At 37.5% G+C, this 13,366-nt stretch overlaps 1 protein-coding gene and 1 long non-coding RNA gene across 4 annotated transcripts in view; one reads left to right on the top strand and one right to left on the bottom strand.

Annotated features, from left to right (window-relative positions):
* Positions 1-222: 222 nt before the first annotated feature.
* The window catches only part of LOC128607456 (carbonic anhydrase 4-like), a 13,559-nt gene continuing 415 nt past the window's right edge, over positions 223-13,366 (bottom strand). The window contains exons 1-9 of one of the 2 annotated variants that reach the window (XM_053624323.1): positions 8,258-8,381; positions 5,908-5,990; positions 5,276-5,314; positions 4,355-4,525; positions 3,638-3,783; positions 3,356-3,448; positions 2,633-2,699; positions 2,412-2,566; positions 223-1,243 (exon numbers count right to left, since the gene is read on the bottom strand). In XM_053624323.1, the coding sequence (XP_053480298.1) occupies positions 1,016-1,243; positions 2,412-2,566; positions 2,633-2,699; positions 3,356-3,448; positions 3,638-3,783; positions 4,355-4,525; positions 5,276-5,314; positions 5,908-5,977 (969 nt within the window). In that variant the 5' untranslated portion in view covers positions 5,978-5,990; positions 8,258-8,381 and the 3' untranslated portion in view covers positions 223-1,015. Of the gene's footprint in view, positions 1,244-2,411; positions 2,567-2,632; positions 2,700-3,355; positions 3,449-3,637; positions 3,784-4,354; positions 4,526-5,275; positions 5,315-5,798; positions 5,991-8,257; positions 8,382-10,716; positions 10,872-10,937; positions 11,005-11,660; positions 11,754-11,946; positions 12,093-12,676; positions 12,851-13,366 lie in introns of those variants that run through there. The other variant, XM_053624324.1, reaches the window with a different exon arrangement.
* Positions 2,473-12,722, top strand: LOC128607461 (uncharacterized). Of its 2 annotated transcripts, XR_008385872.1 has the most exons (5): positions 2,473-2,585; positions 3,294-9,031; positions 10,730-10,890; positions 11,599-12,033; positions 12,608-12,722. It is a non-coding gene; the product is annotated as an uncharacterized LOC128607461 (long non-coding RNA). The 2 variants fall into 2 exon arrangements; XR_008385871.1 differs by lacking the exon at positions 12,608-12,722 and having other exon boundaries at positions 10,736-10,890; positions 11,599-11,734.

Raw genomic sequence — 13,366 nt, 5'->3', positions numbered from 1 at the left:
TCATATGGACCCGTCCAGGGACGTGCAGGGAATTCCTCAGGGGCTCGAATGTAAAAAAGGGCTAGATCATCAAAGAGCTAATTTGACTACTTACTAACTTGGATGTAGGGATCACTCTTAATCTGTACAAACAGCAAGTGTCTATGGAAATGTTAGAACCATGTTAAAAAATGTGCACATACATGACTATTTTCTGAGATGCACATATTTACTAATGCCCAGTCTTTATTCAGTTCCTTTATTCAGGGTGCAAACAGAGCTTCAAAGGTATTGACTCAAATTTCCTACAACTCACAGAACAATCTCAATGTAATACAACAACCAAGACCTCTGTCTGAAGGCATAACTATAGCATAAAGTCCTTTATGTTCTGATCTTATAAGCCCTCTAATGCACTGGAACAGAGTCTTCAAACACAGGAAATTGTGAAATCTGAGGCGCATTTGTACATGCTTCATTCAGCTTATGTTTTCTCTTCTTTATATTCTTTGTACCTGCTTGCCATAAATGACATTTTTAATAACAAATTAATTTACAAAAAAAAAAACAAAAAAAAAAACATGCACTTTTCTGTATTGTGTATCATTTAACACTAATAACGACGTTCCTGAGGTAGTCAAAAACAGAACACAAACTAACTGAAATTATGTGAACATTGTTAACATTTAACACTGTTAACTAGCAGCAGTCGATAGAACAATCATACATCGCACAGAACATTTTTTTTTTTAAGAGATAGATAATAAGGCAGCGGTTTTGAGCTACATTCATTGCACATGTGTAGCATTCTAAGGCTTGGGTTATTTTCTCTAAGTTAATATGGAATCATATGACTCCCATGAGGCCATAGCACTTAGTAAAAGAAATCCTTCGTTTTAGTGTTAATACTTTTATTACTGAAACTGCTGATATTATGATAAATGCTACATTGAGGCTATTGTTTCCAATCTGCAAAAGTGCCGGGGGTGCAGGATTTCATTCCAATTATTTCTGCATCAGATCAAACATGCCTGGTTTAAAGCATTGTGTGAGACAGCTCGCTGGCGAGGATGAGGATGAGGAGGGGGATGAAGAGCGTGTGCTGGCTCAGAGCGGCTCCGCTCGCCGAGCGGATCTTCACAGCAGAAGAAACAAAGATTTGGTGGTTCAAGCTGGGCTGGATGAAACGATAGTTATCCACCAGCAACTTCTTCACAGTGTCGTTTTCATCCGAGTAATACAGTTGTGTGATGAACGGCAAATGCTGAAACAGATCAAAAAGTAAAGGGCAAGTCTTTCTCAGCTGTTTTTGACTGAGAAGCAGCTAGGCAGTATAATACGGTAGAGGTCATAAGTTTACATACGCCTTCCAGAATCTGCAAAATATTATTATTATTATTATTATTATTATTATTATTATTATTATTATTAAGAATAAGAAGAAGAAGAGGAAGAGGGATCATACAAAATGCACAATATTGTAATCATGTCTAGGGTTGCCACAATACTTATACCAGGTATAGTATCACAATTCTGGATTCTAAACCAATACTTAGAACAAACAAATATATACACAAACAAAGTGCATTGAAGTTATTGCACATTTAAAATTAAGATTATCATCACTAAATTCTGATTTCCTCCTCTTTTTTTTTTTTAGGAATACAAACCTTTTCACATGTTAAACAAAACAAATTAGTTAGTAAATAATTCAAACATGGCCACATTCAGTATGCTCTGAAATTGTGTGTCAGAGCCACACAGTGCTAACGAGCCAGAACTCTGGGTGCTGATGTCCAAGCTTAACTAAGGAATAAAACACTCCGGAGCATGCTGTTATAAGAAAACAATCAATCAGTGACAGAGTGGTGTGATGAAGCGGATATTACCGTTTTCCTATAACATCACAGGTGTTTTATTTCTCTTAAACAACAGTAATTTGCCAATGACAATGCCATAAATCACCGTATACATTTTTGTGCTTTTTATTTATGGTTAAATTTACAGATTTTACCTCTGACTGTTTCAAACACTGACACGGAAGACGCCTACCATAAATTATTAAATGTCTCCATACAGAAAGCTTCACCTTATTTTTATCTCCTTCTCTTCCTCTGAGACAACGTGACAAGATTCATCTCTTGGTAAGAGATGAATGATGGAAAAAAGTATGAAAGATACCGTATATTTAAAGCAGCTGACGATCCGAGACAGCATGATATATAGCAGTTCTGATCTGATGTACGTGAGGCCACACCCTTTTCACTCGGATTGTGCAGTTTATAATTAACTCTGCTTTGATGGAAGGTATTGCCTAGCTAAATATAAACTTATATTAGTTTTCAATAACGAATGCAAAGTAAAGACATTCCTTGCTGCTAGTTGTCTGTGTGTATTTTATTTTTGGGCTTGCTTTGTTTGTGCTTGTTTACCTGCTTTCTGGAGATGAAGATGGGCTTCTCAAACACAATCCAAGTCACCGTCTGGCGGCAGGGCGGAGTTGTCTGGCCTCCGTGATACTGATAGAATGTATCATCCTCAGGAAGGAGGTGCGACAATGCCGGAGGACTCACACTTACTGAATCCCCTGGAAAACAAAACGAGAAGTGGGTGGACTGTACAACGTGAACGTTTATAACGCTTTTCAATTTACCTGGGTATGGGACGTTGAGCACCGCATGGGCTATGGCTTTAAAAGCTTGATTCTCCTCAGAGGCAATCTGAAAACAAAGCAAACATGTGCACGCTATCATTTCATAAACATTCGGTTCAAGCTTTCTGATCACCATAACAGAAACGTAAAGCCCCAGGAGAAGTTAAACTGTGACTGCACAATGTTTGAATAATGGCTGGTTTTTCAATGCCTACATTTACTTCACCAGAATATCTCCCCTTTTTGATGAAGCGGGAGGGGCTAATCATGCGTAAAGCTGAATAACCTTCATTCATGCCAGTGATAAGGCCAATGCTGCTAATCTGTCTGTCTAGCCATGTCTGTCTGTCGCTGCCATTTTGTCTGTGCCTCCCTGACTGTGCCTTTTGTTATCTGTCTGTCTGTGTATGCCTGCCTGCTGTCTTTATGTGTTCAGGCTGCCTTGGATTTTTGGACCAAGTGCTCATTTGAATAGTAAGCCACGCCCACATAGTGCTAATCTGATCAACAAGTTCAAAACATCGCTGCGTGTTTAATATAGCATTAAGTTGGCACCTTACTAATATTTGTAATGTTTTACATCATACTCTCAAGGACTTTAACCAGTGTGCCTCAACTAAATGTTTAAGTGTTTAGGAAATGTTTTTTTTTCCCTATTCAGGACCAGTGAATGTTGTTCCTTCTCTCAGTCCCATGATAAATAGTAAAAGATCACGACGTTACATCAATGAAGACTCCCATCATAAGCAGGCCTGACTGCACTACAGAAGCAGCTTCCACGTCAGCGAATCCAGGAGCGACACCCACAATCTGCATCTAACAACCCACACACACACACACACACACACACACACACACACACAAACGCGTGACAATTTATTTATAACATCAATAACATAAGTGATTATCTGGAAAACTGAATTAATGTGCATTCAAGTGGATGAGAACACAACCCCTGTGTATGTGTGTGTGCACGTGCGTATGTATGTGCGTGTGTGTGTGCACCTCCATAGGGAACCTGCGAGCATCAAATTTATGCTCTGATCCGTTGGTCGTATTCGAACCCCAGTGGAATCTCATCTCTACGATTCGGTAATTATGCTTTATACCGCCACCTTTTACAGTCATGCCTGCTTGAAACTTCACAACAACTAAACACACACACACACACACAAAAAATTTAATTTGTAGCAAAATTCTGTGAAAAGTAAATAAAATAAAATGTTACAATATAAGCAGTACAATTTGTTAACACTTAGTGAGCATTAATATGATAATACTATTATACACATATATATTAGAAACATCAAATTATAAGATAAAAAATATAAAAGTACTACTAAAAATACTACTGTAATAATCTAAAGTAATAAAACATAGAATCACTTGTTGAAGGTTTACATTTTTTATGGTTTGTTCAGTAAGGCCTTAGACTGTCTGACTTTCAGAAATGTTTGATGACTATTTTTTCAACCTTTTTTTTTTTAAATGATAGTTTATTTGATTGATTCTTTAATGTAATTGCTTAAATTAATTCTATACTTTACTTGTTACTTAAATTCTTTATTTAAATTTTGTTGCCCTTTGAGCACAGCGTCCTACTTTAAATGCTATTTACTTCACGCCACCTTCACTTTTTTTTACGTCACTTAGCTTTACCATGACTATCACCTAGCATAGCCACTGTGTTATGATGTCACTATTACGGTCAGTGGTGTGTACCAGTGTCCCGGACATTGACTACAGTCCAAGACTTCTGAGGCACATCGAAGCTTTGCAGCTCCAGAGGATCGATGGAGTTGTTCTTAACACCACGTTGCAGGTTGATGGGAGAGTGTAGCCCCGATTCTTTGGCGATGCAGGTAGGAAACATTTTCACCCAGTTATATGGACCTGTCATATAAAACCAGTCATTTAAGGAATATGAAATATAAACAAAGTGGGCCAACACCAACCCATAAATTAAGACAAATGAAACTAATCATTTAATTACGACAAAAGAAATGGTGGTGTAAACGGAGGACGGACCTGTCTGTCTGCGCGTAGCTGTAATCTGTAAACAAATACCTCCGCTGATGGAAGATGTATCGCTCGCTTATTATTATAGACATTATATATTATTAAATATTTTTACAGGCATTGAAGTGAGTCAAAATAACTTCCAACTTCTGCATTTCAGCCTTTACCTTAAAAATTCAATGCATCCACTGTTAATGTTAGGGTTACAACACGCACTACGTCAAGCAGTTGGCATACCTTATGTCACTAAAACACTAGAGGTAAATACCAGGAAAAGAAAGCTGAAATTATGATCTCTTCATCGTCTCATGTTCATTTTTTGCGCTCAAACAAAAATGTCTTCGGTGTATATCGAAAACAAGGAAACTGGCCTTGCAGTTCCAATACTTTCGGAGAGGACTGTACACACGAAAGTATGAAGAAAATCAGCATTTCCGAAACACTCTGAATATTTTAATTTGATTAGGCTTACTCAAACATTTACACACAACTTTACTAAAAGATTAAAAGAGGCCCAATATTGGTATCGTCAGTAAAGGTCATGTGACTTTGTATGTTTCTGTATTTATTTATTACTGATTTTTTTTTTTTTTTGAAAAAAAAGGAAAAGTTGTTGGGACTTACTACAGGAGTCTTCTGTGTAGCAGTAATTAAGGGGTGGAACTGCGAGACAAAGAGGACAGATAGGGTTAGCAGACAAAACAGCAAATTATTACAGATTAAGATTTTTTTTTTTTTCAGTTACACAAAACGTCAGCTAATAATGACTTACTTTGTTTGAGGTTACTGGTTTTTTTTTTGTTTGTCATTTTACCCCTTTACATAAACATGACAACTTTCTATACAGGTTTGAGAGGTAGTTTTAAAAAAAAAAAAAAAACACAAGCATGAGAAACAACTAAATATTTTAGATTTACGACGTACTGTGGTGCTTGAAAGTTTGTGGACTCTTTAGCATTTTCTATGTATCTGCATAAATATGTAATATTGGCTCATCTTAATAAATAAATGACCAAGTATAATATTTTTGTCGCATTTGTTTAACTGGGTTCTCTTTATCTACTTTTAGGACTTGTGTCAAAATCTGCTGATGTTTTAGGTCATATTTATGCAGAAATGTAGGAAAATTTTTAGGGTTCACAAACTTTCATGCAAAAAGTGAGTGAAGAGAATTCAACAGCACGTAAAAGCAGGTATAAATATTTCTTTCAGATCCCACTGTTGGGCAATCAACCAAAATTATGTACCGTACAAACCTGTGAGGGGCAAAGCACTGACTGTACTTAGCATTAGGACAGATATTAGAGCAGACATCCAGGACTGCATACTTCACCTGTTCCTGCAAAAAATAAAAATAATAATAATAATAATAATAATAATAATAATAATAAATCAACAACAGGAACAGATATACTAGTAATTTTACACTGATAATGGAATTACACACACAAAAGATTAAATTACAAATCAACATGCAACTTAATACGGTAACAGATTTCCAGCAGATTTGTAATTTTACCTGTCTAATTTTAATATCACTACAGGTGCATCTCAAAAAAATCTGAATATCGTGGAAAAATTTATTTTTTGAAATGATCCAAATGAAAGTTACTTTCATCGCAAAAGAGGACTTTAGACCACCGAGCAACAGTCCAGTTCTTTTGAAAGTCTCAGGAAACCTTCCCAGGAAACCTCAGGTGTTTTGAGTTAATTAACTGATTAGAGCGACATCAGGTCGACATTTCTGTATTATAAATTCTTTATTCTAATATTCTGAGGTACTGGATTTTTGATTTCCATCAGCTGTAAGCCGTAATCATCGAGATTAAAACAAAACAAAACAAAAAAAACGTTTGAAATATTTCACTTTGTGTAATGACTCTAGAATATATGAAAGTTCCACTTTTTTAATTAAATTACGAGGGGGAAAAAAACCCTAACTTTTCCACGATATTCAAATTTTTTGAGATGCACCTGTACATCCGTAACCTTAATACTTTTCAAAATTTAACATGTTTTTTCATGTATGGTGACTCAATAAAATAAATGGATAACACTTGTAATATTAAACATATGCTGTAGTAGATACGGGGTGTACGGTGGCTTAGTGGTTAGCACGTTTCCCCTCACGCCTCCAGGGTCGGGGGTGTGATTCCCACTGTGGCCCTGTGTGTGGAGTTTGCATGTCCAAAGACATGCATGGTAGGCTGATTGTCGTGTCTAAAGTGTCCGTAGTGTATGAATGGGTGTGTGAGTGTGTATGTGAGTGTGTTCCCTGCAATGGATTGGCACTCTGTCCAAGGTGTACCCCGTCTTGTGCCCGATGGTCCCTGGGATAGGCTCCATGACCCTGAAGGAGTAAGTGGTAGAAAATGGATGGATGGATGGATGTAGTAGATACTACTCAACCACACATACACTCACTGAACACTATTTATGTACACCTACTAATTCATGCAATTATGTGCATCATCATACAGATACGGGCCAGCAGCTTCAGGTAACGTTCACGTCAACCATCAGAATGGAGGAAAAAATATGATCTCAGGTGATTCTGACCATGGTGTGATTGCTGGTGCCAGACAGGCTGGTCTGAGTATTTCTACAACTGCTGATCTCCTGGGATTTTCACACACAACAGTCTCTAGAGTTTACGTAAAATGGTGCAATAAAGAAGCAGTAGTTCTGTGGATGAAAACGCAAAGGAGAATAGCCAGACTGGTTCGAACAGACAGAAATGATACAGCAACTCGGATAAACACTGTATAATTGTAGTGAGCAGAAAACCATCTCAGAATGCACAACAGGTCAAACCTTGAGGCAGATGGGCTACAACAGCAGACCAAATAGCCTGGTCTGATGAATGAAAAATCTGCAGGATCGCGTGATGCAGGCACATCGACACGGACCAGAATCTCACAGGAACGTCTCCAACATCTGGTGGAATCCGTTACATGAAGAATTGAGTGCAAATTCTTCATGTAACGGCCCTACCCAGTATTACTATAGTGTTCCTAATAAAATGCTCAGTGAATGTATAATACACGTGACAGGATATGCTTCAGCTCATTTATTTCTAATAATAACCAACACATTATTCAAATTTGTTTTAAATAAATAAATAAATAGATAGATAAATAAATAAATAGCAACACACCTGAATTAAGATAAACTGAAAACTGTCAGATAAATAATTACGTTTTCCTAAATACTGGACAAGAAATTCGTGAACATGTCTAATGTGTTTTATACTGTAGGTCTTTATAGAGAGAGAGAGAGAGAGAGAGGGCGGGGGCGGGATCTTGGGCCTGATTTCATTGCTAAAATATAAAAGTAACGGTATCGGCGGCACCGCACCATAATTCAATGTCTAATATTTTAAAAACCGAAGCTTTTAGAGGCAGAAACGGAGCAGAAACGATTGAGACTATTTTGCCGACGTTTTGCGCTGGGTGCGGGGTCCACTTCACCCAGATCAGAACCGTCCCAGGCCCACTTCACGCAGACCAGAGCCGACCCATGCTGGTAGTCATGAGCTGTTTTAAAAAGGAAAGCAGTGCTGTTAATACCAAAAAACACAATAGCCTAACTAGGGCAGATACTTACGGAAATAAAGGGAGTTGACGTTTAAACTAAATGAACGATGGATATGAACCGTAATGCTAAATCGCACCGCGTTCATTACCGCTAATGCTAACGAGGAGTTTTCAGCAGTTCTGCACCATTCTGTAGTGGGGGGTGTATGACGTGCTTAAAACGTCACCCTTATTAACTACGTGTCCAATGGGCTCGCTCCCTGCCACATATATAAATGGTCGTTAAGGCCTTTCCGAAGCGTCATGGTTGAAAGCTCGCCCTGCCCCGTTTTGGTATTATTATTAGTGTTTTTTAATTTAATTTTAGTATTAGTATTATTATTATTATTATTATATTTATTTATTTATTTATTTATTATAAATTATTTTTTTCTCTTTTTTCCTGCCAAGCTACTGCCCACACTCCAGTCCAGTAAGTGGCGGTAATGCACCTTTAGTGGTTTGCTAACCGCCATTAAAAACAAAAAGAAGAAGTACTAAGTCAATCGGGATTAAACTTCGGTTTGTTTACTTGCGCCGGCTGTAGATATTTTCTCCAGTTTTGTGTCGATTTTAACTCATTATTATTTTATTTTATTTTTTTTTAAATATAAGCTTCTGACCGGCATAAGAATAAATTCAGTTAAATTTCGGTTTTGGAAATGAGCTAGGTTGCTAATTAGTCGCAAAGTTGTAGTTCTAGTTAAAGTGAATTGTGGCCTATGCTAACGACCGCTGGCTACACGTGCAAGTCAAGTCAAGTAGCTCATTATTAAAAACTAAAACCGGATGAAAACAGAGCATGGTGAGTAAAATATTTCATATCAGTTCGCTTTAGTGACTGGTAATTAAATCATTTTCTAGCTTATACTATACAGTTTTGATACAAATCGTTCTATCCTGTCTTATGGGGGGGGCAAGAGCACCCTAAGGGGTGGCACCTCCTCGTTTTATAGAAGGAAAAGTTGCATTGGTATGAGATCTGATTTGTTTGTTGTTTTAACGATTACATAACGGCATTACAGTATTTACTTCCTAGTTGTCTCCTCAAAATACCTACACTACTATCACTGGTCAGACTTGGTAAAGCTTATTTCAAGGTTGGCAGCTGCCAATCTTGAGACCACGCCCCTTTTTTGATCCCCCCGGGGCCCAGTTGTTCAAAAAGTATGATCCGGATTTGAAAATCCCATGTTTTGCTATCCAGGATCAAATAATCCATCTTACTTTTGTGACGGTTTTTCAAAGCAGCATTGGATTGGATCATATCACCCTGATCCAGATACAAACCTTTCAAGATTACCAAATCCGGATTACTAGTGCTCTAAACCGGACTACATGTAGGCTACTAGCTATGTAAAGAACAACAGGTAGATTAACCAACATGGGGTCACTTTAAGTGTTTTTATTTGAAGAGACAGAAAACAGCACAGTAAAACAATACAAACAAACCAATCTACATTATTCACAGATACATTGTGGAAATTTTGAACACACGTTTTAAATCATAAGAAGTCTACATTTCCAATAATTAACGAAATAAGGACGTTCAGATTTCTTCGTATGTGGAGAGCAATAAGGGACGCAATTATTAGAAACTACTTTTGACTGGTTCATTTCTGACGATCGAGTCATTGTAATTAATATACAGTGACAAATGACAGTTAAAATTAAATATATTTGTTTGATATTGACTGTTTGGGGGATTATTTATGGGGACAAAATCTTTTTTTCTTTTCTACTTTACTGTACTGAAAGGATTCATTGGGAGCCTAATGTCTACTTTATCTACATTATGACTGTAACGGTTAAACAAATCAAGTGCAAAGTATAAATAAATGTATATACTACATGATACAAACGTTGTACTATTTGACCAGTTTGAAAGTTTTATTCCATTTTGTTCCGGATATATCCTCAGTGAATCCACCCTTCTGCTGGGATCAGGATAATCCTGAGTTTTTGGATAACGGGTATCCCAATCCTGCTGAAAAGTTTTGAACACCACATACTGAAGGTTTGATCAAAAGCAAGATTGGATTACATGATCTAATCTGATTTCAGAATCCTTTTTTTTTCTCCTGAACAACCCATCTTCAAGATTTGATCTGATAGCCGAAATCCGATCAGATAATTCTGAACAACTGGGCCCAGGCAATGGGGCGCACAGACTGACAGTGATGTAAATCTACCACTGCTTTCAGTTTGTAAATGTGAAAAGCGGAAGAAAACATAACCACGAGAAGGAGAAAACACTGTACAACTGAAAGTGTCTGACACTTGAGTGCGTCCTGACTTTTAACACGCTCGTCTCTTCTCCCATTATATATCAATATATAATATTAACTCTGCTTTGATGGAAGGTATTGCCTAGCTAAATATAAACTTTTGTATTAGTTTTCAATAACGAATGCAAAGTAAAGACATTCCTTGCTGCTAGTTGTCTGTGTGTATCTTATTTTTGGGCTTGCTTTGTTTGTGCTTGTTTACCTGCTTTCTGGAGATGAAGATGGGCTTCTCAAACACAATCCAAGTCACCGTCTGGCGGCAGGGCGGAGTTGTCTGGCCTCCGTGATACTGATAGAATGTATCATCCTCAGGAAGGAGGTGCGACAATGCCGGAGGACTCACACTTACTGAATCCCCTGGAAAACAAAACGAGAAGTGGGTGGACTGTACAACGTGAACGTTTATAACGCTTTTCAATTTACCTGGGTATGGGACGTTGAGCACCGCATGGGCTATGGCTTTAAAAGCTTGATTCTCCTCAGAGGCAATCTGAAAACAAAGCAAACATGTGCACGCTATCATTTCATAAACATTCGTTTCAAGCTTTCTGATCACCATAACAGAAACGTAAAGCCCCAGGAGAAGTTAAACTGTGACTGCACAATGTTTGAATAATGGCTGGTTTTTCAATGCCTACATTTACTTCACCAGAATATCTCCCCTTTTTGATGAAGCGGGAGGGGCTAATCATGCGTAAAGCTGAATAACCTTCATTCATGCCAGTGATAAGGCCAATGCTGCTAATCTGTCTGTCTAGCCATGTCTGTCTGTCGCTGCCATTTTGTCTGTGCCTCCCTGACTGTGCCTTTTGTTATCTGTCTGTCTGTGTATGCCTGCCTGCTGTCTTTATGTGTTCAGGCTGCCTTGGATTTTTGGACCAAGTGATCATTTGAATAGTAAGCCACGCCCACATAGTGCTAATCTGATCAACAAGTTCAAAACATCGCTGCGTGTTTAATATAGCATTAAGTTGGCACCTTACTAATATTTGTAATGTTTTACATCATACTCTCAAGGACTTTAACCAGTGTGCCTCAACTAAATGTTTAAGTGTTTAGGAAATGTTTTTTTTTCCCTATTCAGGACCAGTGAATGTTGTTCCTTCTCTCAGTCCCATGATAAATAGTAAAAGATCACGACGTTACATCAATGAAGACTCCCATCATAAGCAGGCCTGACTGCACTACAGAAGCAGCTTCCACGTCAGCGAATCCAGGAGCGACACCCACAATCTGCATCTAACAACCCACACACACAAACACACACACACACACACACACACACACACAAACGCGTGACAATTTATTTATAACATCAATAACATAAGTGATTATCTGGAAAACTGAATTAATGTGCATTCAAGTGGATGAGAACACAACCCCTGTGTATGTGTGTGTGCACGTGCGTATGTATGTGCGTGTGTGTGTGCACCTCCATAGGGAACCTGCGAGCATCAAGTTTATGCTCTGATCCGTTGGTCGTATTCGAACCCCAGTGGAATCTCATCTCTACGATTCGGTAATTATGCTTTATACCGCCACCTTTTACAGTCATGCCTGCTTGAAACTTCACAACAACTAAACACACAAACACAAAAAAAATTTAATTTGTAGCAAAATTCTGTGAAAAGTAAATAAAATAAATGTTACAATATAAGCAGTACAATTTGTTAACACTTAGTGACCATTAATATGATAATACTATTATACACATATATATTAGAAACATCAAATAATAAGATAAAAAATATAAAAGTACTACTAAAAATACTACTGTAATAATCTAAAGTAATAAAACATAGAATCACTTGTTGAAGGTTTACATTTTTTATGGTTTGTTCAGTAAGGCCTTAGACTGTCTGACTTTCAGAAATGTTTGATGACTATTTTTTCAACCTTTTTTTTTTAAATGATAGTTTATTTGATTGATTCTTTAATGTAATTGCTTAAATTAATTCTATACTTTACTTGTTACTTAAATTCTTTCAATTCTTTATTTAAATTCTTGTTTCTGTTGTTGCCCTTTGAGCACAGCGTCCTACTTTAAATGCTATTTACTTCACGCCACCTTCACTTTTTTTTACGTCACTTAGCTTTACCATGACTATCACCTAGCATAGCCACTGTGTTATGATGTCACTATTACGGTCAGTGGTGTGTACCAGTGTCCCGGACATTGACTACAGTCCAAGACTTCTGAGGCACATCGAAGCTTTGCAGCTCCAGAGGATCGATGGAGTTGTTCTTAATAACACCACGTTGCAGGTTGATGGGAGAGTGTAGCCCCGATTCTTTGGCGATGCAGGTAGGAAACATTTTCACCCAGTTATATGGACCTGTCATATAAAACCAGTCATTTAAGGAATATGAAATATAAACAAAGTGGGCCAACACCAACCCATAAATTAAGACAAATGAAACTAATCATTTAATTACGACAAAAGAAATGGTGGTGTAAACGGAGGACGGACCTGTCTGTCTGCGTGTAGCTGTAATCTGTAAACAAATACCTCCGCTGATGGAAGATGTATCGCTCGCTTATTATTATAGACATTATATATTATTAAATATTTTTACAGGCATTGAAGTGAGTCAAAATAACTTCCAACTTCTGCATTTCAGCCTTTACCTTAAAAATTCAATGCATCCACTGTTAATGTTAGGGTTACAACACGCACTACGTCAAGCAGTTGGCATACCTTATGTCACTAAAACACTAGAGGTAAATACCAGGAAAAGAAAGCTGAAATTATGATCTCTTCATCGTCTCATGTTCATTTTTTGCGCTCAAACAAAAATGTCTTCGGTGAATATCGAAAACTGCCTTGCAGTTCCAATACTTTCGGAGAGGA

This window comes from Ictalurus furcatus, chromosome 5 (genome assembly GCF_023375685.1).
Source record: "Ictalurus furcatus strain D&B chromosome 5, Billie_1.0, whole genome shotgun sequence".
NCBI classification, from domain to species: domain Eukaryota; kingdom Metazoa; phylum Chordata; class Actinopteri; order Siluriformes; family Ictaluridae; genus Ictalurus; species Ictalurus furcatus.
The sequence above is the reverse complement of the archived record's forward strand: the minus strand, read 5'-3'. Positions and strand labels throughout refer to the sequence as shown.